Raw genomic sequence first — 23,830 nt, 5'->3', positions numbered from 1 at the left:
TGATCTGCCCGCAGCTGTTGTTTTTGCTGCTTTGACTTATTCCTGTTCTGCATACATACACGCTTATAAACACGCATAGACACGATGATATAAATGTATGCTGTTGAAAATTTACATAAACATGTCTTCACTTCTATATGTATTGAAAATATTTTTTTAAATTTAATGCTTTTTTTTTAATAATTTTGTTTTTGTGGAGAGTACAGGGTACTGTCGGTCTTGTCGACTGTAGCGTTCTTTCTTATTTTTTCAATTTTTCAGAAATTAATATAGAAATAATGTCTAATAAGACATTGCCCGAAATAATTTCGATAGCGCATAATTTCTGAAATGCTTTCATTAATTAAATGCTGTTCGCTCTGCAGATTTGTTTATTTATATACAGCATTTTTTATGTTATCATCAAAAATCCATACCTTTGACCTCCTACAGTACATATTTTTCTGTTGAATCATGGAGAATCAGTATTTTTGATTGGGCGTTGTTATAACAATTTAGATTTACCCATCATAAATATATCCGCCGCACTAGTCCGACATTTTCAAAATCATTTTTGAAAATACATATTTTAAACATACTAAAATAATTTACAACTGGAATGGGTCCTGTACCAACTCCCGCAGAAACATAAATTATAAAAACCTTTTTTAAGTGTGTTAAATTAAATGAAAGTGATTAAATAAATATACATAAGGCGTACGTACAGACAAATGTTTATACTTTATAGAAACTATGTAGTGTGTAGCACAGAATTTTCGAGCATCTTGCGTTCATACAGACGAACATGGCTATATCGAGTGGTTCTCTACTAATCATGAACATAAACAATATGTGGGATATTTTAATTTTTTATAAACAATTCCGACGGATCTTCGACGGTGGAAGATTTATTAGACATTTAATCCAAAAAACTACATGTTACAAACATTTGTCTATATTTAAAATATCTTTAATATATGTTTATAGTACAAAAGGAAGTTAACTTTTCTTAATTGCAATTTAGATACCATTTCTTTTTATTGAATGCGTGATTGATTTCAATTTGCATTACAAAATAAATTAAATAAATAAATTAAATGTGAACAGAAATTCAGAAATTATTACGATAAACATTTGTAATGAAAAAGGGTTCTATTTTGCATAGACTAGAGAAAAATACAATTATAATAAAAAATGATGACAAAGTTATAATTTCAATGTAGTACAAAATAAATATAACACATATCAAGTAATACAATATATTTTCAATGAGAAAATGTTTTCATAACTAAAAAAGATCTTTAGATACACCCGCATTATATGGTGACATTGAAAAAAGTGATCATGTTGAGAAAATAAAAATGTTTTCTTTTGTATTGAATTACTGAAAAATGCATTGCTTTTGCCGTTAATGTTAACGCCGCTTTTCGTTAATTAATTTCAGTTAGTTGATTCATTTAGCTTCCTCAAATATCGTGTTTAAACTTAACTAAAGGCTTCGTTGATTTTACGTTATACTTTGTTCAATATATAACCCTTCGTTTTTAACTATAATGTTAGTTAATTAAATTTTTTTTTGTCGTTTTTGCAAAATTCCTGCTAAGGTATTTAGGTGAGCTAAAGGCTATGAAAAATATGTTGAAGTATAAATTTGAAAGTGCGGGTTGGTTCCAATTCTATGATCAGCGTATCAATCTTCTTCGTACACAACCGCAATATCATCTCATCTATTATCAGGATGCCACATAACTGTTTTGTATGTTTTTGATTTATATATATCTTTTATAAATCGATGTTGTTTGGGATGATTTAATTTTCTTGCATTCATGTTATTCATCCGGGTTTTCAGTTTCGTCGGCAGCCACAATATTTCGTTTGGCAGCGCTCTTTATGCTCGCAATATATTTGTCACCATCGAAGCGTTGACTCTCATCAAGTAGATCCTGTGCGAACGAAGAATATTGAGAAGAGTTTAGAAGATTCATTTGCAATATTTATGTTCGCGAAGCTTACCTCGGATGTACAAATAACATTTGTTAATAATTGTGGGAGTTTTAAACGTGCTTGTGAATATTTTAAATGGGATATATATTTTACAAATGCGATATTAGTGTTTGCACTACAACTAGATAGATAAGTTCAAGAACGATTCAGTGTAGTATTAGGTATGAATTTTGGGATTCATTGAGCTATACTATCATAGTTCTAGTGCTTACTTTGTTAGGACCCAACACAATGTTATAAACAACTAGCTTTTGCGACTTTGCAAGTCAAAAATGTTTTTTTTTTATTATTTTAGAAATGGAATTGAATATTTTTGAAAAAACGCTTACTAGCTAAGTTATGAATACATTAGCACTTTACTTATGTTTTGTTGTATGCGTTACAAAGTCTTTTTAAATATTAAATACATTGTGTGTGCATGTTTATGTTTAGTGGATGTGAAAAATGTCGTGTATTGTGTGTCAAGTGTGTTTTTTGGGTTGAACCGCCTTCTTAGAACATTAACCGAACACTAAATCTGTTTCACAGCCAAAATACAGATTCTTTTAAAGATACAAATTTTTATCTTTCGTTTATTACATGTCTTCATGTAAATATGTTTAAGACTACCTGTTTATGTCGAGGACTAGCAAATTGTTGCGTTTTAATGTGTTTATAAGTATATAATACTGAGCATTTCGCTGGTTTTTAATTTGATCTGTTCTACACAGATACTAACTTAATTTCGTTTTGTTTCATTAAGGCTTATGGTATGATGTATGCCAATCAATGGCAAGTACGTTTATTTAATTAAAACTATAAAATACGTATACTAAGTGATTGAGAATATTCTTGGGTTGTAAGCACAAAAAAAAAAAACAAACGCTTTTGAAGGCGTTAAGTTGAAATATAAAATGTAAATCAAAAGCATGGCGAAGCATGTAGCGTTTAAAGTTAATCGCATTATAAAAAAGTATGTTTCAAAAATGATTGCCCTTTATGTAATTTCGATCATGTGGCACACAAAGAAATATCTCAAAATATATGGAGAGAGAATTTATTTGTGATTTTTTAGATCGATTTTGTTTGATCGCTTCAAATGACAGTACGATTATTATTCATTTCAATTGACTTGCTAACTAATTGTTCATCGTCGGCCACAATAACGAGTTCATCATTTTCAGAATACCGTTTAAAAATAACTTTTGCTTGCTGCTTATTTTTGATTGCTGACTCTTCCATGGTATGTGAAATGATTTGTAACTGTTTATTGTACAGTTTTCTATCCTTTTCGACGGGTGGCGTTTTCTTCCACCCTTCCTCCGAAATTTCACGATTCTGATTGTGACTGCGTCGGCCACCTTCCTCACGCGTATTTTCGTGTGCAACAACTTTTCGTTCGCATGCGTTGTTTTTATTGTTATTATCAATAAATACTGTTATGTTCTTTTGATGCTTGTTAGTTACAGGAACAATACTGCTAGCATTATAGCCTTGGGCGTTGTGGACATTATTACTGAATGTTGCTGATGTATTATTATGTGCATGGGTGATGTCAGCGCACGAAGCATTGTTATGATAGTGCTTTTCAAGTGTTGGTATTACCTTATTGCGTATAATCGATGGTGCAGTATCAACTATTTTATTCCATTCCAGTGGTAGAGACCAGGCATGCGGACTCTTCGAGTAATATATCAAATGTTCTATGTCGTAAGATAAACGAGCTGTGAAAAAACATTAAAAAAAAAAATATAGCCACTATAAAGTTTAACACTTAAAAATAAAACTATTTAGCCAAGTCGAGTGATAATCAAAAGATGTGTTAGTTTGGAAAGCTAAAAAATATATTAATTTAATAATTTATATCTTGTTTTAAATTCCGTAAATTATTCGTTGCTTGCAAAGAGATAGATACCCTTTCCGAAATAATACTTAAAAAATAAGGCTATTTACTATTGTTACTTATTTCTCTTTGAAGAGATCGATACCCTTTCCGAAAAAAACTTAAAAAATAAGGCTATCTACTATTGTTACTTATTTCTGTTTAAAGAGATAGATACCCTTTACGGAATAAAACCTAAAAAATAATGCTATCTACTATTGTTACTTATTTCTGTTTGAATGGCAGCTTCTTGGGTTCTAAAGATAGCTATAAATAGCAAATTTTCCAGCCCACTTACTTGCTGTTGTCTTGAGGGTACTGCCAGCGCTCTCGTCCAAGTCCACCTTTTCGCGGGCAGCCTTATTTTCGGGAGTGGACTCCTTTCGTGAGAAGTGACTGCGACGAGAACGTGCTAGACCATTTTGATTGGAGGTATTGGCTGATGCATCAGCAAAAACTTCATCATCACCATCGCCATTATTGTAAGCCGGAGCAAATACATAGTTAAGACTAACGCCACTATCTGCCAACGGTGTGCCCGCGGTGCGCAACGGATTTCCTCCTACGACGACGAACTGTGGTTGTCCAGCGCCGGGTAATGGTGTGGACGGTGTTGTTACGGGACTGACCATTGAGTTGCCGTCGAAAGCAGCGCCCGCTTCCATTGATGCCAGAAACTCGGAGCTGCTAAAATAATCGTCCAAAACAAGCTTGGCAACCTGCAAAACCGAACTTATAGAAAACAGTTCTTCAGTATTATTTATCGTTTACTCACGCGCACTAGTTCGCAGCAATCCCCAGTGATTTTGATCAGATGTTGGCCCACGTTGACCGTGAATTTGTATTCACCTACGGATGCATCGTTGGTGGAATATGAGTGCATTAAAAGCTGATGGTTGGAGCGCAAAACTTTACCGGCAGCAGCTGTTGCCGGATTAACTGCGATATTGGCCACCTGCTGCTGATGCTGTGAGATTTGCTGGGCCGCCGCGCTGGCAGTCATAAAATTTTGCGCCGAGTTAAAGCTCAGCCTATTGGCCAGGCTGCTGTTACCAGCACTGGGCGTGCGAACCTGTACATTGGCATCGTCCGAGTTCGATGAGTTGAGGGAGGAGCAAGAGCCGCCTGCAGCTGGTGCTGGCTCCAGGCGAACCGGTGAGGCATTACGGCGAATCGTGTCCTCCATTAGTTGTTTGGCATAACTGGTATACAAAGATATTTTTAATAAGTAGCAGAAATATATGTATGTATATCGACAATTAACAGTTATTCGTGAAGATTATAGGGTGGCATCACTTACTTTATTTTATCTTCAGCCGGTCCGGTAATCTGCACCAAACGCTCCTTCGCTCCAGGGCTGACTGCGCAAAATAAATACAAATGCGTTATTTTTTTATCATAGGTAAAAGCCAATTAAAACAATGACAGCCATATTTTAGATGAAAAACAGGGAATATGCAGTTATGATTATGTGTGTATATTCACTTCTTTATGCATTAGCGTGCTTAGCATGCGAGCCCTTGAGTGTAAGCGAATGTTTAAGTGCAGTGCCGTTAGTTTTCAGTTGCTTATATATTTAGAATGTATCAGCTAATATTTGGATTTATGCAAGATTATTTCAGATGATTTTAGTTGATATATGTATGTTTGTATGTACATAAAGTGCACGAGTTTTTTTTAACATTTCTTGTTACCTCTTTGGAACGATATTATAGTTTCGCTGAGTTCCTCAATCATATGCACACGGCGACCCTTTATGCCCATCACTAGACATAGACGACAAGACGAGATAGCGATAAAATTGATAAAAATTAATTAGATATGCATGCGCAAGTTTTTAAATTACAGCGGACTTTCTTGGTATTGTAAACTGCGAAATGTCAAAAATATTCATTTTCCTGATAACATACAGATAAATAAAATTAAATTGACAAATTAAATCACTATTTATTATATTTAAACTGGCCAATAAAAATTCAAGGAAACCCTGTTCTTGAATTGGTTTTGAAATGTAAAAACAGATGTCCCAATTAAATGTAGTAATTAGAGACTTAAGTAAGTTTTAAATTCCAACTTTTCGTAATTGAATCTTAGAACGAAAAATCAAAAATAACTCAAGATATTAAGGCTGAGTTACTTTGTGTTTTCGGATTTCCCAACCAATCAAGGTTATTCAGTGGCATATAATAACCAACAAAATTGACACATATAACTTAAAACACATAGCTATAAGAATGTTCTCTATTTACCTTTGCCAGAATCTGCATTACGTATGACCACCTCATCTTTACAATAGGTTTTGCCAGGAATTTTCGTTGGTTTTGGAAATTTGCCCGAATTGCGAATGACTTCACCTGGTGGAAGCAGCATATGCTGCTGATTTGGAGAGCCAACAGCGGCAATGGCCGCAGCCTGAGCAGCAGCGGCTGCCGAAGCAACAGCAAAGGCAGCATTGCCAGGAGTGGCGGCAGCACCCGTACCCATGCCCAAGCCGCCGACACCAAATGTGGGGGAGGTGCTAAGAAAAGCTTGTGGCCCGGCATCGTGTTGATATTGTTCAGCGGGTAGCTGTAAGAAAGGAAAATGTACACACATTTCTCAAATTTGGTAAGAGGTTCACCTACCTCAACATTGGATACCTGCTGCTTGGCTTTGTAGTAGGCAATCGTATCGTTATCTTCCCAGCTTTTGGCACGCAATTCAATCAGTTCGAGAAGCTTAAGTCTTGTCATTATGTTCAGACGTTCGTCCTGTGAAGCATTGCGAAACACGACGAATGCACGATCCAATGTATCTTTGGACACCGCTTCAAGTTGTGGCCCGTGAACTCGCAAATTGTGCAACAGCAGCGTTATCGATTCTGCTGTGGTGTTGCACGACTGCAGACCAAGCGCCACATTCTCTATCAATTGGATCAGATCGTCAATAACCAGATAGCTGTTCTTCAATGACGAGCGAGACTGTGATTTCAGAGGTCGTGGCGGCTCGATGTTTTTGACAGCTCGACCCAAATGTGTGTGTGCCATGGCGAGACCGTTGAGAGCGTAACTTATGTGTGAGTATAATGGTTGCTTTAAAGGTTTTCCGGTTCTCTCTTGCTGGGTTTGTTCTTTTTGGTTCGTTCGTTTTGAGTAATGGAAAATATTTGGAAATCGTAGAAGCGTTTCCGCACCTCCCCCTGCAAACAAAATGAAAATATAACTATAAATAAATACCCTGCATAAAATATTCATAAACAGAGCACAATGTTTGCTGGCCTAGTTGTCGACCGTATTGGTATCAGGCGCAACGAAACCCTATGCGTGGTGGTGACATCGTTGGCAAAAGTCAAGTGGGACACACTTATTTGATGGCATGTGTATTTGCATGCCGTTGCCTCCCTTGTGTTTTTTGTTGTTGCTTGGCAAACACGTTACTTGCTTTTTTCGTATTTCAAATTGCGCCGCAAGTGCTTGACTTGCCAGCGCCGGGCATATCTATTCCGTTAATGATGTGCAACCGTGATAAGCACGTTGAGCTGATAAAATAAGATTTATCTACATAGGTATGTACTTATACTGTTGATATTGTTAGTGCAGAGTAGAGTTTAGAGTTTTCTTTCTCTTCTTTTTTAGCCCTTTGACAGCTTAATTGTTTTTGCGTGAATCATTATTAACAGACTATTTAGCGCAATTAATAATAAGTGCGCACAGTTCCAAAAACGCATGCAAAACGGTTATAAATAACTGACTGTCGGTATTTCAACACGAGCGCGTCCGCATGTGTGTGCGGATTTCAATTAAAAAGAAGGTTCGTCACACGCACATTGAAAATATCTATTGCTACTGTTGCTCTAACGACAAAATTTAATTGCCATTGGCTTGACTTTTCTTTCCATGCAACACACTACGCGCACATTGCGCTGTGTATTTGTGTGTGAGTGTATACAGATTTAAATAGCATTTACAGCCAAACAAACACAAATGTTACAAGAAACTGTCAGTGCGAGCGCGATCTTGCCCACTTATTGAATCATATGTCGAGAATAGCAACAACAAATATGATTAACTAGGCTGCCATTGCGGTGTCGACGAGGGCAGCGCAGCGGCAGCGCGCTTAGCTACTTAGTTTGCCGTTAAAACCGTTGAACCCTTTTGACAGCGTTCACTTGATAATCGTAATTTTAGTCTTCAAAAACATTTTTTTAAATAATTATGGAAAGTGATATTGAAAGCAGTACAAAAAATTAAGTAATAATATGTATTGGGGCGTAAAGAAACTACGCGTTGACTTCGTAGCGAAAAACTTGCAGTTGGTTGTGCACCTCTTGACTTGATTCACTTTGCGAGTTGTTGCAGCCGAGTTATGCAAAATTAATGAAACAATCACTATACGCTGAACTTTGAATTATTTAGACACAACATTAAAGGCGTGTGTAATTTTTTATAGACGTTTCTTCCAAAGCTTACCAAAAAATCTCAGTATCTACGGATGTTATACGTTTTATCGATAAATGGAAAACTACAGAAGTTGCCACAGATCTTAAAAAAGTTGTTTTGGTGAAAAATATATCGATGGGATATAAATTCAAAGTGGCATGTATGTATCGAGCATCGACGATGTTTTTGACACGATGCATCGATGCTTACCTATGTTTTTTGCTTGCGATGAAACATCGAACATTTTTCACGATTTGTTGGACGTTCACTTGTTTTTGTGTGGTTTACCAGAGAAATGTGTATATTGGTACACATATTTTTGATTGCTAAGCATTTGATCTTTTTTTTGTATATAATGTCCCACTTAATATGCTTTAAATGCGTAACTGCAAAGCGTCGGATTGATTAGTTTTAAAACTATATATAATAAGTTTAGTATTAAGGTAATCATACAGGATCACTAAAAGTCAGGATTACGATTACTTTAATAATTAACATTATGTGAAATTATATGACACCCACTTTTGATTTTTAAGCATTTTTGAAATAAAAAATATCTGTTGATTTTCTACCTAATTCTTCTTCTAATATGAGCGTCTTTTTCTTTAGAAAGTTCATTTTTTTGACGTGACATCGAGCATAATTTTGCCTTTAAGTTACATGCCTAGTGAATAGTGCCATAATTGACTTAAATCATAGTCACAGAAAAAACATTCATTTTAAATGAAGTTTATGCGGGACTGCTAATTAAAACTGATACTATAGACATTTAAATTAATAAAAAAAAAATATGTTTTTCCTTACATGGCCAAATACTAAACATTATTAAACTTTTTAATGGCTTTAAAATCCAAAACTACAATTTAAAGTAGAGATTGGCCACCACGTTTTCGCAATATCTTCATTATTGTTCAATTTAGAAATTTAATACCGAAGCAATAAATAATTTGACACAAGTATGAAATATAAAGACAAGCATTATATTTGTAAATGTATCAACATTTATTCGTAAATTTTTGCAGACGTGAATAAAATTCGTTTCACTATCGTGACTGCATTGTAAAATATAAAATTACGCCCCACCTCTAATGAGTTCTATTTTTGCACATACCTAATATTTTTATAGCAGTATATCAAGTTGTTGTGAATTTGGAAATACAGAAAAACTGCGAGAGTCATGTCTGAAAATGCGGCGGCGGCCGGTGCTCCCGCTAATGCAACGACTGCTGAAAGTGGCGGTCAAGAAGCGACACCAGTAAAGCCGCTGAAAATGTCCTTTGCGGATTGGAAGAAGAGCAAAGAGGAGTCCGAGGCACCACAGGGTGGCTCTGAACCACGTAATGGTCGCAAACCACAACAAAATTTTAATTCTAAAAAATTCCAACAGCATCCACAACAATGTCCAGGCGGTGGCCCAAGAAACCAGAGCAGAATAGGGATTCCTCCAATGTGTCGACCACCACCCTTACCTTTACCATTGATGTCACTGAATTTCAGAAACTATGGGCCAGGTCCATGTGGACCGCCCCTGCCGCCACCTTCAATGCCACCACCACGTAATATGGGAATGGGACCCGGTCCAAGACACATGAACAGACCATTACAGCCTCCACCCTTTTGGGAGGACATGATGTCACCACAGCATCGGCCCCCGCCGATACAGCCGCCGATGCCCAAATGTCCAAGCCTTTGGAATCTTGTACCCAAAGATAAGAAACCCCAGCCTCGCAACCAACAATACAAAAAACAGCATCCCAGTAATAACAAGAAGTCAGCAACGACTAAGGCAGTGAAGGACGCAGCTTTGATGCCGCCGCCCCCTCCACCGCCTAATGACAATGGCACAAACAGTAATTCACCCGGGCTACAGGAAAATGGTAGCCAGCCGTCAAAGAAGGTGAAGAAAAGTGGGGGTACCTTTATGCAAATCAAAGGTAAGTGGGTACTGAAACCCGAAGCTCCTCTGCCGTTGAACCAATCCGAGCCTGGCACCAAAGAGGACCGCCAGCGTCAATGGAAGGAGTACCGCCAGGCAATGAAACCCTTCAAGAACCGTGAGTTCCACAACTGGAAGCGTACTGTTCAACGTCTGGGAAAGTTGCCGCGCGACCAACTTGATGAAAAGCAGCTGGAGCGCTTACAAAAGGCCGAAGAGTATATTGGAGCTCATAAGGCGATGCTGACGATTAAACATGCCGAACGCTGGGTTCCGCAAGAAAACCAAACTAGCTCCTCGACAAATAAATCCCAGGGCCAGGTCTACGTGCGCTCTCCACCCGCCACGGCCTGGAACAAAAAGTCTGGTGGAGTTGGAGATGAGTCAAATTCATTTCGTCGTGGTGTTCCTGTCAAACAGTATATTGGCACTGGTCGTGCAATTAAGGGTGCTGGTATGGAACCAAATGCAGCACCTTTGCCCTCAGGTCATTGCCAATCATCAGGGGCGGCTGGTGGATACTTTAACCAGGACGCCACTAGCCAAACTTTCGGACAGCCGTCGCGCCCACCCCCCATCTACACAGGCTACAGTTCGCATTTTGTAAAGAGCGGCACGTTACTGCAGCCTTAGGATAAATGCTTCTCATTTAAAATTACTAACTGTCAATATTTTAAGAGATATCATGATATCGTATTTGAAAAATAAAACAAAACACATTAAGCATTCGTAATCGAATACAGGACACTCTTATACTACTTCGTCCGCTTGCCATGCACCTTGCTTTTTAGTGCTTCCTCATCTAGGCGTGGCAGTCCGAGCAGTTCTCGTCGCTTGCATTTGCCACGCAAAATGGCCTCCTTGAACAGATTGCAGTACAGTTCGACAGCAGCGGGTGAATCATCGTTGCCGGGCACTGGATAAGTGATTAGGTTAGGATTACAGTTGCTGTCCACAATGCCAACTGTGGGTATTGCCATCTTAGCTGCATCGCGAACTGCCGTGTGTTGTGTCAGGACATTATTTTGGGTGTTTAAAAAGATGCAGAGATCCGGAAGACGAGTTACAGCTCCGAATTGTACATTTGCATTAGTGAAGATGCCGCCGCGCCAGAAGCGTGTATGTGAGAATTCTCCAGCCTCCCGCGCCTTTTGCTCCACCATATGTGCGTTCAAGGCATTGCGATTGAAGAACAATATAATGCCATCACGAAAGGCAATGTGGGCAACAATGTTAAGAGCATCACGCAAATGTGAGGCGGTCTTGTCCAAGTCGAAAATAAGATGTCCTAGTCGGTTCCCGTATATATAGGGCCTCATGCGATCGTCTAGCGAGCCTTCCTTGTGACCATAGTGGACGCGGGCATTGAAGAGATCACGCACCGTAAACAGGTTGTGCACCTGAAAGTAGTCCGGGTGCTTTAAAATACGCTGCTCAATCACCGAAATATCCTCTGCCTCTGATTCGGGTGTCACCGCGGGCGCAGCTTGTGTGTTCTGGAGCCGACGCAGGCCACACAGTTGACCAAAGCGCGACACTAAGAGAGAAATGTATATTATTAGTTTTTCAGTAATATTTTGATTGTTTACTTACAATTAAACGACTTTCGCAGCATTTTCTCGCGTGCTTCACGGTGTTTTCATAATCGCAATAGAAAGGCCGATTGGTCGATAGTTTATTGCGACCAGCTGTTTAAGTTGAGTGTTGAGCAACGATGCGTCACAGCTGAGCGAAAACTACGGAGCGCTGTTTATTTTTGCAATGTTTAGACCATAAAAAAGCGCTTAGAATCATGGAAATTGAGCAAACGCCCACAAATGTCGCCACATCTGATACGAATTCGACTTCAGAATATCTGGATGCCGAGGGTGAGTCTGATCCAGATGAAGGTGTTGCCGATGGTGTCGATGAGCAAGACGATTACTACCAGGAGCAAGAGCGAGAAGCTGAGGCACAAAGACATAGTATTATCTCGGAACTGCGCGGTGAGCTGGGCACGCGTACTGGAAACGCGCTTAGCCCGGATCCGGGAGCAGAGTCCGGACAATCTAAGGATTTGGCTGCTTCGGTAGAGTCTCTTGCCTTGAGCGCGTCGGCCAGTGTCAAAACCGAGGATAGCGGCAATACAGTAGACGACGAGCCAGACCACGACTATCAGAATGACAGCGCGTGGTGTGGCCAGAAGAAGCATATATTCATATTAAGCGAGGCGGGCAAGCCCATTTACTCCCTCCACGGCAGTGAAGACAAACTTGTCACGCTTTTTGGCGTCATACAGGCCTTGGTTAGCTTTGTGCAACATAGCCAGCAGGATGCCATCACCTCAATACACGCACGCGGCATTAAATTTGTGTTCATACAGCGAAACTCGTTAATTCTTGTGGCAGCCTCGCGCACCAACATGAGTGTCCAGCAGTTACAACGGCAGTTGAGGTAAGTTGATTTTAATAATAACTTCCATAGTTTGCTTGAACCCTATCTGATTTTCCATTTAGCGATGTCTACAATCAAATATTATCCACACTCACGTACTCGCATATGTCAAAAATTTTTGAGAAGCGCAAGAATTTTGATCTTCGCCGTTTATTGTCTGGGAGTGAACGGTTGATATACAATCTCTTATCAAATGACAGCAGCAGTAAACGTGGTGAGTTATCTGATCAGTAAAAAATGGGTCTCAGTTTTGAGGAATGTCATATTCTTTCAGTCTCCAATAACGTATTCGATTTCCTCACCAACTCTATACGAGTTTTTCCATTGGCAACTTCGACGCGGTCAAATATCATCAGCGCTATACAAGCAAATTGCTCAAAGATTAAAGATCTCGTGTTTGCCGTGCTCATAGCCAACAATCAACTTATTGCTCTGGTGCGCATGAAAAAATACTCTATACATCCGGCTGACTTGCGTCTTATTTTCAACCTCATCGAATGTTCTCAGTCCTTTAAGACCTACGAGAATTGGACACCCATTTGTTTGCCTATTTTTGATAAGAATGGATATTTGCATGCGCATGTTTCATATTTGGCCGAAGATTGTCAGGCTTGCCTTTTGCTGCTCTCAGTCGACCGCAATGCCTTTTTTACATTATCGGAGGCCAAGGCGCGTATAACGGAAAAATTGCGCAAAAATCATTGCCTCGATGCCATTAACGAAGGGCTGCAGCAACCCTACAATGATGCCAAGCTTTACGAACAGGTGCTTAGCGTTCCCGAGCTTCGACATTTTTTGTATAAGCCGAAGACGACGGCTCAATTATTGTGCCCAATGCTTAGGCATCCGTATAAATCTTTAGAAGAATTCGAACGTCTAGAGGCCGTCTATTGTAACATCTTACACCGTATACACAATAATGCACGACCATTAAAGTTAATCTACGAGGTAAGGGAGCGCGAAATAGTGCTGGCCTGGGTAACAGCCACCTACGAATTATACGCGGTGTTTGAGCCCATCGTGGACAAGGCTACGGTTATCAAATATGTAGATAAGCTGATCAAATGGATTGAGAAGGAATACGATGTGTACTTTATACGGACGCATGCAACGTTTTGAGGGAGGCAGCGAATTACTGTTGTTGGCATTGCTATTCAGATTGGACGTGAGTTGTAAGATAAATGTATGTAACTAATTATTTTTATACCCATACGTACATATGTATACTTGCTGATTGTAAAGACATGGATTGGTTGCAGCAAGAGCTCCATAGTAATGAATTTTATGTAAAAGCGATACATGTAAATTTTAATTTAAGGAATTAAATCCATATTAAAAAAGATAAACGATTATTTATTTTTTATGATAGTAAATGATCGCCGTTAGATCGAAGTTAACAATCTCTTGCCACTTGCCAACACTATATTCAAATTTTACATAAACTTTTTGTTGCATTTGCTCAACAGTTGCGCAATAGCCCACTAGCGCCGCCACACAACATAACGGTCGTTTGTGAGAGCGCATGTTAGCGGGCTTATCTCTCACCAACATTTAATTGTTGCTCTCACGCACAAGCTTTTGCGTCGTCGTCTTTCCTATCCTTGCTTCAGTTGAGAGGATATACGCGTGTGCGCCACATCGAGCCGCGGAAAGCAACGAAGTGCGGTAAAGCAGTACTAATCAACATACACACACAAATACAAGTAAAGCAAAAAGCAGGAAAAAAGTTATCTAGTACCACCCTCATTTTGCGCAAATTTAATAATAATCTTTTTGTGTATTCGGTTAGCACAACCTAAGAAGTGTGTACATGCATATGTGAAATAAAAAATATAAAAATTCTAAAATATGAATGAAAAAATGCTTGCAACTTAAATAGACGACGGTGAAAGGCTGGCGGCGGCAGTGCTGTTTGGCTGCTGCTGCTGCAAATACATACATAAACACACACACACATGTACATTTTACTACTTTTTCTACTACTTTTTATGCAGAGGCTGCTGCTCCCTTTTAACATTTTAGGTGTTAAATGCTCGTGTATCTGTCGGTTTTTGCGCGCATAAGCCACGGAGGCAGCATTAATAGACGTCCATGTCTACACACACACACACACACACACACACACACATACGCACACGTACACTGTGCACGAAAATAGGCAGAAATCAAGCTATGTACTAGTAAAGCTCGTACTACTATTTATGCCCGCTTCTGGTGCTACTGCTGCTGCTGCTGCTTTTTATGCTGCCGTGTCCTGTCGCGCCGCTTCGTTAGTTTTGCGCGCGTGTTGGCCAAACGTGTTAGTGAGTGTGCGAGTGCGACTGCGAATGCGAGTGAGTGTTGGGCTTTATGTTTTGGGGTTAGTGTGCAAATCATTTAATTTACTACTAAATGTATTTTTATACGCATTTTCCGTGCATACGCGCCTATTTATTTGATGTTCGTTCGATGTTCGTTATTTTTCGTTCCCTTTTTAAGTCCAAACTCCCCGTCGACTTTGTCTTTATGATTGTCGACAGCCAGAGCAGCAACAGCAGCAACAAGATGCCAAGAAGTTTCACCTTTTGTGAGACGCTTACATATACATACATACATACATACAGAGCATTAGAGGACGCAACTTGGTGTGCCTTTTTGTGTATCCTAGAGTGTTTTCGTTTTTGTTGCTCTGCCTCTGCCCTGTGACGAAAGCAGACGCTTTTCTCGCTTACCAACAAACCTTCGAGCCAGTCAAAGACGCATTAAAAGTAATGCAGGAATAAAAATTTCCACGGAGAAAGTTGTGTGTTGCGTTCTTTTCAAATAAATAAAGCCTCTACGTCCATTAAATACGCATTAAATATCAAGAATTTTAAAAATTCCAAGGTGTGAAATCGTGAAATAGTCGCGAACCGATTGAATTAAATGTGAATTTTAGTGATCAATGCAATAAAACACTCATGCATGTAAATAGCAAAAAGTACATTTTAAATTAACTGCTTTTCTCATATCTCGTTTTTGCAATTTCATGAAATGTCTGTCAAATAATTAAAAAAAAAAAACAACAACAACGATCCAACAGCACAAAAAACGCAAACGAAATGCTGCGCATAATTTAAGCCACAACAACAAAATCAAAAAGAGCTAAAATACCACTATCAACAACAACAACTACTACACCAACTACCAACAGCAATCCCGCAAGTATCCACAAGCAACAACAACTATCACGCGACTTCATCAGCAATTTCGCATTAATTTTATTTGCGCCCTGCATACTTTTTGCTTTTGCGCGTTCCCATAAAAATTTACATAGAAACCAACACCAGCCAAACAATCAACCAACAAACAAACCGAAACAACAGCAACAAAACGGCAGCCAAATCAAATAGCAGCGCAACTAACCTAACGCAGCGGCTACAGCAACAAGAAGAGGAACAACAACAAGAACAACAACTACAGGGAAGTTGTCTGCTGAAAAGGCGTAACAGCCAACTGCCAACTGCTGACCCCGCCAGCATACGACTTTAGGTTAGTATGTCCTTAGTCTTCGTTGCCCCTCGACCATCCGCCACCATTTTGTCCTGCATCGTCCAACATAAAGTGTCATTGTGAAAAGCAAGTCGCCTTATTGCAAAGATTTGCTTTGGTCGTTTTCTTTCATTTCGTTTAGCTGAAGCTGAGGCTGAAGCAACGTAGGCGCTTTTTCCTTTTCCTTCACTCTTTGCTTATCTTCTTTTTTTTCGCCTTCTGCGTTGTCGTTTTGCTTATCCTTTTGCCTGATCAAATAGGCATAATTTGCCTGGGAGCATATAAAAAGGTCGCAGCAATTTGAAACGGACAGACAGTTGATGACTGTGTTGACATGAGACGCAGTCAAAGATGTGTCCTGCCAGTGTCCTGGCTGCTGCTATCTGCCTCTTTTCCACTACTTTCCAATAGCGCTCTCGCTGCCTTTCTCGCTCCACCACCTACTTCTCATATTAGCTCGCTTTTTGACGTCAATTAATGACTCTGTCCCCAACACACGCACGTGCAGACATTCATGCTCTCACTAAATAAATTTTTAGAAACATCACAATATATAGTACTTATAACATGCATATATTTTTCAGAATGTGAAAATATTAAAGAAAATTTGTGAACATGTACATAGGATAAGTTACAGCTAAGTAGATATATTAAATATTTGCTAAAAATAGAATCCTTAAATAAATGGAGAACGCGCATGGCCATATTCGTGGATATATTTTGGAAAATCTATATATATTTTCATTCAAAAATATATTATTAAAATTGTCAATCTTATATTTTATTTATTTTTAAACAATATGAATAACATTATTCTGGTTGATCCCGCCAGGAGTTATATGTTTTACTACTTATATATACCTACACACACACACCCGCACATTCAGTTTTATGAAATTTTACTTTCTGCCATACTATGTACTTCTATGTGTGTTTCACTTCCGGCGCACACACATGCAGTGGAAACTGCATTAGGTGGACATCATAAACATTAAATTCGTTAAATTTTCGTTTTGGACTTAACTATGTATGCATAATCTTAAGCTTACATTAAATCCTTTTAAATATTGAAAATTAAGTATTATGAAATGGAAGTTTCATTCAATATTTTTTCTATAATTGCCGGAATTTGTCTCAGGTAGAACCCAAACAAAAATTGCTCCGTGTTCTACAACAAGACTACTAAGAACTAAAAGTAATATTTGGTTTAAAAATAGACTGTACATCATACGTGAGTGTACAAATATTAATGAAAGTGAAAAAATATATATTGTAGAATATCGGGAGCACACTTCGTGCCAGCGCTATTTTGTTAATTTTTTGTAAACCGTTCAAAAACGAAAGGTGTTAAGCATTTAAATGGGTTTCTTTTTGATAATACGGGCACATAATTTGTTTGCTATTTTACGTGACTGTTTGTAATATATTCGGAGTTCTTTATTTTTATAATTTTCCCAACTTTTTACTACATTTGTTTTTACTACATTTGTGTTTGGCTTTGCCGAAGTTCTTTCTATACTCGTATGAGTAGTATATCTGTTTGGCTTTGGCATTTCGTACGAGGGCAGTTTTAAAATATGTTTTTATTATTATTTTTCAAAATATAGTAGTAGTTTCCTTCTAACTGAACACACTTATGTCCTCACCTTTTCAACCACTTCAAAAAGTATTCGCCGTCCTGCCTGAAATTCTGGCGGAAACGCATTAAAAATGCCTTACCTCAATACCAAAATTTGGTTAAAATTTCGGACTGCCCTCGTATTTATAGGCGCCGCTAAGGAAGAAATTGAAAAATAAATTATATTTATTTCCCTTTGCCCGACTGTGGAAATGTAGAAACGTGTGATGGCGTCGTCCCCCTCTCGGCTTCTGTCCGCTTGCGTCCCACTTCGTCTGCCTCCATCATTTATGTCTCGACGCGCTGGCCACACATTTAACCCAACGCACCCATCATTTCATCAGCGCCAACATACGCAATGTTGCTGTGCGGAATTTATTGAATTTTTATTGGATTTCTTATGCCTTGTGTACGAGTACGATAGGCGTTCCTAATGATAGCTTCACTTCACAGTCATGCGGACTATCAAGCAACCTCGAACTGCTCCTGCTCCTGCTCCAGCTGCTGCTGCTGCTTCTGTGCACTTGTTGGGCGTGGCATAATTCATTATGTTGACTTGGCCGGCGCTGTCAGGCAGGAAAGGACGTGGCGGGTGCCTCGACAGCCATTGCTTCGTGTTTTGCATACTAATGCATTCCTGTGGGCACAATATATGATTTAAAGAGCTGTCAGACTCTCTGCCGTGCCTAGTCACTAAAAACTTTTGGCTGCTTAACAACTTGCTCTCCTCTGCCGCTTCTTGCCCCACTCGGGCGCTTGCTACCAGTCCCCACTTGGGAGCAGCCAAATGAAAATGTTAGCATTGCCAACCGACCGGCTCAGTGATTTTCATTTACATTTCAAGAACGTAGGCGGTTTAACATTTTCCACATGCGTTGTGATTAGCGCGACACCCCATGGTAATGATGTAAGCAAAATTATAACGCTGCAAAGATCAAAAGAGTGTGGGTTTCTAAAAGTAAAATAATAATAAAAAAATTCAATGGACATGAATCTGTGCAAACATTGTCCATGGACTTCCTTTTTAAATGGCGGACCACAAAGTGTTCAATGACCCTCCTAAGTATTAAAGAATATAAAAAATTGAATCAACTATTGGTAAATTTATAATCTGCTTCAAATTTTAGTTTGCTTATCAATTAGCCACATATTTTATTTAATAAAATATTTGAAGCGTCTTTGTATGAAAACTATTAAATTTATGTTTAATTTGAAGAAGAAAAATATTAAATGTGTAATCAAATATATGCTTAAAAATAAAAAAAATGAAATCAACTATTTGTAAATTTATAATCTGCTTGAAATTTTAGTTTGCTTAATATTTTATTTAATAAAATATTTGAAGCGTCTTTGTATGGAAACTATTAATTTGATGTTTAATTTGACTAAGAAAAATATTAACTGTGTAATCAAATAATGCTTAAGAATAAAAAAAAATGAAATCAATTATTGGTCAATTTATAATCTGCTTGAAATTTTAGTTTGATTAACAATTAGCCACATATTTTATTTAATAAAATATTTGAAGCGTCTTTGTATGAAAACTATTACATTTATGTTTAATTTGAAGAAGAACAAGAGAGAACGCTACAGTCGAGCAAGCCCGACAGTGTAATACCCTGTACCCAGGTAAACTTCCATCACTGAGTTATATGCGCCCATAGCAGCAGCAAAAAGAGGAAGAAGAAGAGCGAACTTGTTGATGCAGTTTGGAGGGGTTGTACTGGCGAGAATTTGTTTTGCTAATAACTTTTCTTAGAATTGACCGAATTGAATAAAATTTTATATGTCTTATGTTGTATAAAATTTATACAACAGTAGACAATTATATATTAATTATGTGTGCAAAGTTTGGTTTAGGTAGCATTTGAAATGTGGACGCTATTGACGAAATTCTGTAGCGGGGGAAGGGGGGGAAGATAAAAAAAAAAACATAAACTCGTCCTTACTCGGACCTAGTAGAATCTGGATGCCAACTTTGGTTATTCTAGCTTTTATAGTTTCTGAGATCCTCGCGTTCATCCAGACGGACGGACAGACGGACGGACATGTCTAGCTCGATTTCTCTCGTCATGCTGATCAAGAATATATATACGTTATGGGGTCGGAGATGCTTCCTTCTGTATGTTACATACTTTGCACAAACCTAATATACCCTTTTTACCCTATGGGTAAAGGGTATAAAAATATTAAATGTGTAATCAAATATTACGCTTATCTTCCATTAAAATCGAATAGAAAATTCAGAACAACTTAAAGTTGAATTGGTGAAAATATATATTAATCATATAACTAACTATTTATTTTCAACTACTTATATTACAAACTTTTGTCCATTTCCGGTTCAATACGACTGATAAATGAATCATTGTATTTTTCTCTACATTAAAAGGCTGTTAAATTATTTCTTTGCCTGTGTCGTGCATACCTATTATAGTCTTTGAGATCTAGTTCAAATTGACGGACGGACGGCATACAAAGCTAGCCAGGCATACAAAGCTCAATCGAATCGGTTGCTAAGCATTAGCATATCAAGAACATGCGGTCGAAAATGCTTCCTTCTGCCTGTTACCTTTTTGCACTTTACAAAAACCTAATGTACCTTGTATCTTTCAGGGTATAGGTAAAAATTCAAAAATATACAATTTCGTGATGATATCGAAAAACACAGAAACACGGTTAGTACATACTAATATTAATTTCCCCCCTGACCGTTTGTAGTAAACTTGCTCTGCGTATGGATACAGCAAGTCTGCACACCAAGCTTGTAGTTTATTTCTGGTTTAAAAGTTCACATTGTTCATATGGACAAACAGACAGGCCGGCAGAGAGAGGGACTTACAAAGAGTGAGAATATTACGTACAAGGTATACGAATGATGGAGCTTCCTTGTTAAGAAATCATTTGATACCTTTTCGCATTGCTGCAAAAAATATGGAATTGGTTGTTAATGTTAATTTTTGTATTTTAAAATTCCTTATAAGACGCCGTTGAGTTAAACCCTATAAGCTAAGTTAAACCATATAAGGTTTGAAATAGAAAATTTAATATATTTATTAAGCGTGAAGCTGTGATGTTACTGCAAGATATTGTTTGATTATTGGTATCATTTTTTAGCAACCAGCTTAGTACTTAATTGGAAATTATTGCGAAAAATATAAGGATAATTGGGCTGCTTCAAACTGTTTAAATTAAATAAGTATTTTTATAATACTATATAATATAATACAAGTATATAATACTATATTTTTATAATACTGTATTCAACTCTTTTTTAATATACATATATGTAACAGTTATGTTGTTGTTGTTGTTTAATTCACCTCATAAAGCGAAATTGTCTGGCACTTGCATTTAAGGAAAATTAGTTGTGTATCCTGCTGAAATTTAAGGAATATTGGCCACATTGAATTTCAGCTTAATTTCAATATGGTACGAGAATGTTGATTGTTGAGTGCGCTTCAAATGTTCTGAGATTTGCGCAGCTGAAAATTCAATTTGAATATCCTAGGTGCTCGACTCTAGTATAACTGAAGGGAAGCTTAATCGTGTGTAATATTTCTCTGTGAGCATGTTATACGAAGGATATTAAAGGCATGAGTTTACTTGTAAGTGCACTCAAGGCTGCTCACGAATGATGTGTATTGTTTCATTTGAGAAATATTCTATTGTTTTGCGGAACATGCCGTTTGGTTGCTAGGAAACTGAAAAGCGTTTAATGCATGTCTATAGCAATCTCTGGCTTAATATGAAAATAAACATACAAACAATGAGTGAGGGCACTTTTCTTACAGCTACCTTATTTCCTTTCATCAAAAGCTGTTCCTGCCAAAAACATACGCACAGAATCACAGCCGGAGTCGTTTTCATGCCGAATGCGTAAGGTCTGTCAAGTCGGCCGTCTTCTCACTTCCCTACCCCGGATTTTATGAGCAGCAAACGTTTAATATTTACGCTTGAGCGCATTTGGTGGAGGGCCTAGAAGGTGGCAAGGGCAAGGACTAGAGCAAAATGTGTGAACTATTTGGCGCTTATCTGTGCTTTTGCTTTCTGACCAATTTTTATTGCCCCTTTTCCAGGCCAAACATTTCATTTCTGCTTAAGTGAGCAGCAAGCAGTGGCGGTCCCATTTATTGCCACAATCTGCAGCTACTTGTATGTACCAACTTATATAACACTGAAGACACACCCACATACAAGTATATTGCACATCCACTGACATTAGCAATTAGCCAATGGCAAGTACAGCAAAGTTCATTACCTAAACGTTGTAATAATATTAAGCATACGCCATGCTTACAAGCTGCGAACAACTGCCCTAATGAGCCAAACAGTCGCGGGAAAACCTTCAAGTTACCGAAGTCCAAGTCTAAGTTACATAACTAAGCACAACTTCCTATTTAAAGCACTTTAAATACAATTTTAAATTACTTGTGAAATTACGCTTGTTTACGGAACTGACAACATTTTCCAGCTAGCCTCAAAACTGTCCGAACTAGGAGATTAGAGTGGGACTAAAGCACGATGTAACGCCCAATCAATGTGCCAGAAATCTAATAAAAGTTCGAAAATATAATATATTTTATTTATATCAAAAATGAGAATAATAAATCAAAAAATATATAATTAAAATCATAATTAATTAATCAATCATAATTACATCAAAAACAGTATTAAATTTCAAGTAATTATTCTTATTAACTAAATTATTGGAAATAAAACATATAATTCCATAATTTGGCATCGTATTTTTATACCCTTTACCCATAGGGTAAAAAGGGTATATTAGGTTTGTGCAAAGTATGTAACATACAGAAGGAAGCATCTCCGACCCCATAAAGTATATATATTCTTGATCAGCATGACGAGAGAAATCGAGCTAGACATGTCCGTCCGTCTGTCCGTCCGTCTGGATGAACGCGAGGATCTCAGAAACTATAAAAGCTAGAATAACCAAAGTTGGCATCCAGATTCTCCTAGGTCCGAGTAAGGACGACTTTATTTTATTTTTTGGAATTTTCCCTCCCTTCCCCCGCTACAGAATTTCAATCGTCAATAGCGTCTACATTTCAAATGCTACCTAAACCAAACTTTACACACATAATTTATATATAATTGTCTACTGTTGTATAACATTTTATTCAATTCGGTCAATTCTAAGAAAAGTTATTAGCGAAACAAATTCTCGCCAGTACAACCCCTCCAAACTGCATCAACAAGTTCGCTCTTCTTCTTCCTCTTTTTGCTGCTGCTATGGGCGCATATAACTCAGTGACGGAAGTTTACCTGGGTACAGGGTATTACACTGTCGGGCTTGCTCGACTGTAGCGTTCTCTCTTGTTGTTAATGGTTTTGCTTGCTATCAAAGCGGCCTACTGATTTTAAAATTTGTCTATTTTCCAAGAAATACGTGAGTAACGAAAAAAACTAATAGCGGAATAATAATAATAGCAATAAAGCTTAAGAGATTATTAATACGCAGCTAGCTGATTCAAGCTCTTATACACCCCAAGATACTCCTGCTTATACAAATGGATGGATAGTTATTGATCAGGGGGGTTCAAGGTATGCAAACTATAGATCTAGAATCTCTAATAGTTTAACTGACATCAAAAAGTCAACAGAATAGTCGAAACAAGAAAGGAATGCTACTCTTTGAACTCTTAAATACCCTGTGTGGTACAGGCACAAAAAAGAAATTAAATTAATTAATTAATTTAATTTAATTAAATAACTAAATTAAATATAAAAATATTCCATACATGCCTACATACATTTACATCAGAATCGTGTCTATGTGTGTTTGTGTACTTGTACATATGTATGTATGTGTGCATTGCGCCTGGTTATAAGGCTATAACTTTCTTTCTGATCAACCTATCATAATGGAACTTGGTATACGGATATATATTCACTAATTTAATGTGACTACAAAAAATAATAAGAATTACGGGAGTTATATAAAATCGCGAATAGAGGGGGAGGGGGGGGGGGGGGGGTGGATAAAAAAAAATGAACAAACTCGTCCTTTCTCGGGCTCAGGAGAATCTAGATACCAAGTTTGGTTATTC

At 37.8% G+C, this 23,830-nt stretch overlaps 5 protein-coding genes across 7 annotated transcripts in view; 3 read left to right on the top strand and 2 right to left on the bottom strand.

The window, feature by feature from the left end:
- Window positions 1-839: 839 nt before the first annotated feature.
- On the bottom strand, window positions 840-8,344 carry LOC115630551 (eukaryotic translation initiation factor 4E-binding protein Mextli). Of its 3 annotated transcripts, XM_030527162.1 has the most exons (10): window positions 8,293-8,344; window positions 6,469-7,022; window positions 6,094-6,412; window positions 5,539-5,610; window positions 5,145-5,205; window positions 4,760-5,046; window positions 4,620-4,693; window positions 4,143-4,563; window positions 3,568-3,686; window positions 840-1,922 (listed from the first exon to the last, which is right to left on the bottom strand). In XM_030527162.1, the coding sequence occupies exons 2-10, from the start codon at window positions 6,868-6,870 to the stop codon at window positions 1,809-1,811; spliced, it is 1,869 nt and encodes a 622-aa protein (XP_030383022.1). In that variant the 5' UTR covers window positions 6,871-7,022; window positions 8,293-8,344; the 3' UTR covers window positions 840-1,808. The 3 variants fall into 3 exon arrangements, with proteins under 3 accessions (XP_030383022.1, XP_030383020.1, XP_030383021.1); XM_030527160.1 differs by having other exon boundaries at window positions 4,620-5,046; XM_030527161.1 differs by lacking the exon at window positions 8,293-8,344 and adding an exon at window positions 8,148-8,284 and having other exon boundaries at window positions 4,620-5,046.
- A 1,072-nt stretch (window positions 8,345-9,416) lies between these two features.
- LOC115630577 (RNA-binding protein 33) lies at window positions 9,417-10,936 on the top strand. The gene has a single exon (XM_030527194.1). The coding sequence runs from the start codon at window positions 9,440-9,442 to the stop codon at window positions 10,829-10,831; it is 1,392 nt and encodes a 463-aa protein (XP_030383054.1). The 5' UTR covers window positions 9,417-9,439; the 3' UTR covers window positions 10,832-10,936.
- LOC115630578 (28S ribosomal protein S2, mitochondrial) lies at window positions 10,870-11,891 on the bottom strand. The gene is made up of 2 exons (XM_030527195.1): window positions 11,792-11,891; window positions 10,870-11,735 (listed from the first exon to the last, which is right to left on the bottom strand). The coding sequence occupies exons 1-2, from the start codon at window positions 11,811-11,813 to the stop codon at window positions 10,954-10,956; spliced, it is 804 nt and encodes a 267-aa protein (XP_030383055.1). The 5' UTR covers window positions 11,814-11,891; the 3' UTR covers window positions 10,870-10,953.
- Window positions 11,892-11,937: 46 nt separating this feature from the next.
- On the top strand, window positions 11,938-13,977 carry LOC115630575 (vacuolar fusion protein MON1 homolog A). The gene is made up of 3 exons (XM_030527193.1): window positions 11,938-12,631; window positions 12,694-12,845; window positions 12,906-13,977. The coding sequence occupies exons 1-3, from the start codon at window positions 11,991-11,993 to the stop codon at window positions 13,748-13,750; spliced, it is 1,638 nt and encodes a 545-aa protein (XP_030383053.1). The 5' UTR covers window positions 11,938-11,990; the 3' UTR covers window positions 13,751-13,977.
- Window positions 13,978-14,247: 270 nt separating this feature from the next.
- The window catches only part of LOC115630479 (probable G-protein coupled receptor 158), a 43,327-nt gene continuing 33,744 nt past the window's right edge, over window positions 14,248-23,830 (top strand). Inside the window, exons 1-2 of the mRNA XM_030527059.1 lie at window positions 14,248-14,334; window positions 15,693-16,141. The gene's annotated coding sequence lies outside the window, so the exon portion shown is untranslated. The remainder of the gene's footprint in view (window positions 14,335-15,692; window positions 16,142-23,830) is intronic.

This window comes from Scaptodrosophila lebanonensis, unplaced genomic scaffold (genome assembly GCF_003285725.1).
Source record: "Scaptodrosophila lebanonensis strain 11010-0011.00,11010-0021.00 unplaced genomic scaffold, SlebRS2 tig00001410-arrow-pilon, whole genome shotgun sequence".
In the NCBI taxonomy this organism is placed as follows: Eukaryota; Metazoa; Arthropoda; class Insecta; order Diptera; family Drosophilidae; genus Scaptodrosophila; species Scaptodrosophila lebanonensis.
The sequence above is the reverse complement of the archived record's forward strand: the minus strand, read 5'-3'. Positions and strand labels throughout refer to the sequence as shown.

Coding starts and splice junctions, on each gene's coding strand:
- LOC115630551 (XM_030527160.1), bottom strand. CDS start 6,870: ATGGCACACACACATTTGGGTCGAGCTGTCAAAAACATCGAGCCGCCA. Junction 4,564..4,619: donor ATTGCTGCGAACTAGTGCGC/GTGAGTAAACGA, acceptor TCGGTTTTGCAG/GTTGCCAAGCTTGTTTTGGA. Junction 3,687..4,142: donor TACCCTCAAGACAACAGCAA/GTAAGTGGGCTG, acceptor GTTTTTTCACAG/CTCGTTTATCTTACGACATA.
- LOC115630577 (XM_030527194.1), top strand. CDS start 9,440: ATGTCTGAAAATGCGGCGGCGGCCGGTGCTCCCGCTAATGCAACGACT.
- LOC115630578 (XM_030527195.1), bottom strand. CDS start 11,813: ATGCTGCGAAAGTCGTTTAATT. Junction 11,736..11,791: donor GCTGCGAAAGTCGTTTAATT/GTAAGTAAACAA, acceptor TTTCTCTCTTAG/TGTCGCGCTTTGGTCAACTG.
- LOC115630575 (XM_030527193.1), top strand. CDS start 11,991: ATGGAAATTGAGCAAACGCCCACAAATGTCGCCACATCTGATACGAAT. Junction 12,632..12,693: donor CAGTTACAACGGCAGTTGAG/GTAAGTTGATTT, acceptor TTTTCCATTTAG/CGATGTCTACAATCAAATAT. Junction 12,846..12,905: donor TGACAGCAGCAGTAAACGTG/GTGAGTTATCTG, acceptor ATATTCTTTCAG/TCTCCAATAACGTATTCGAT.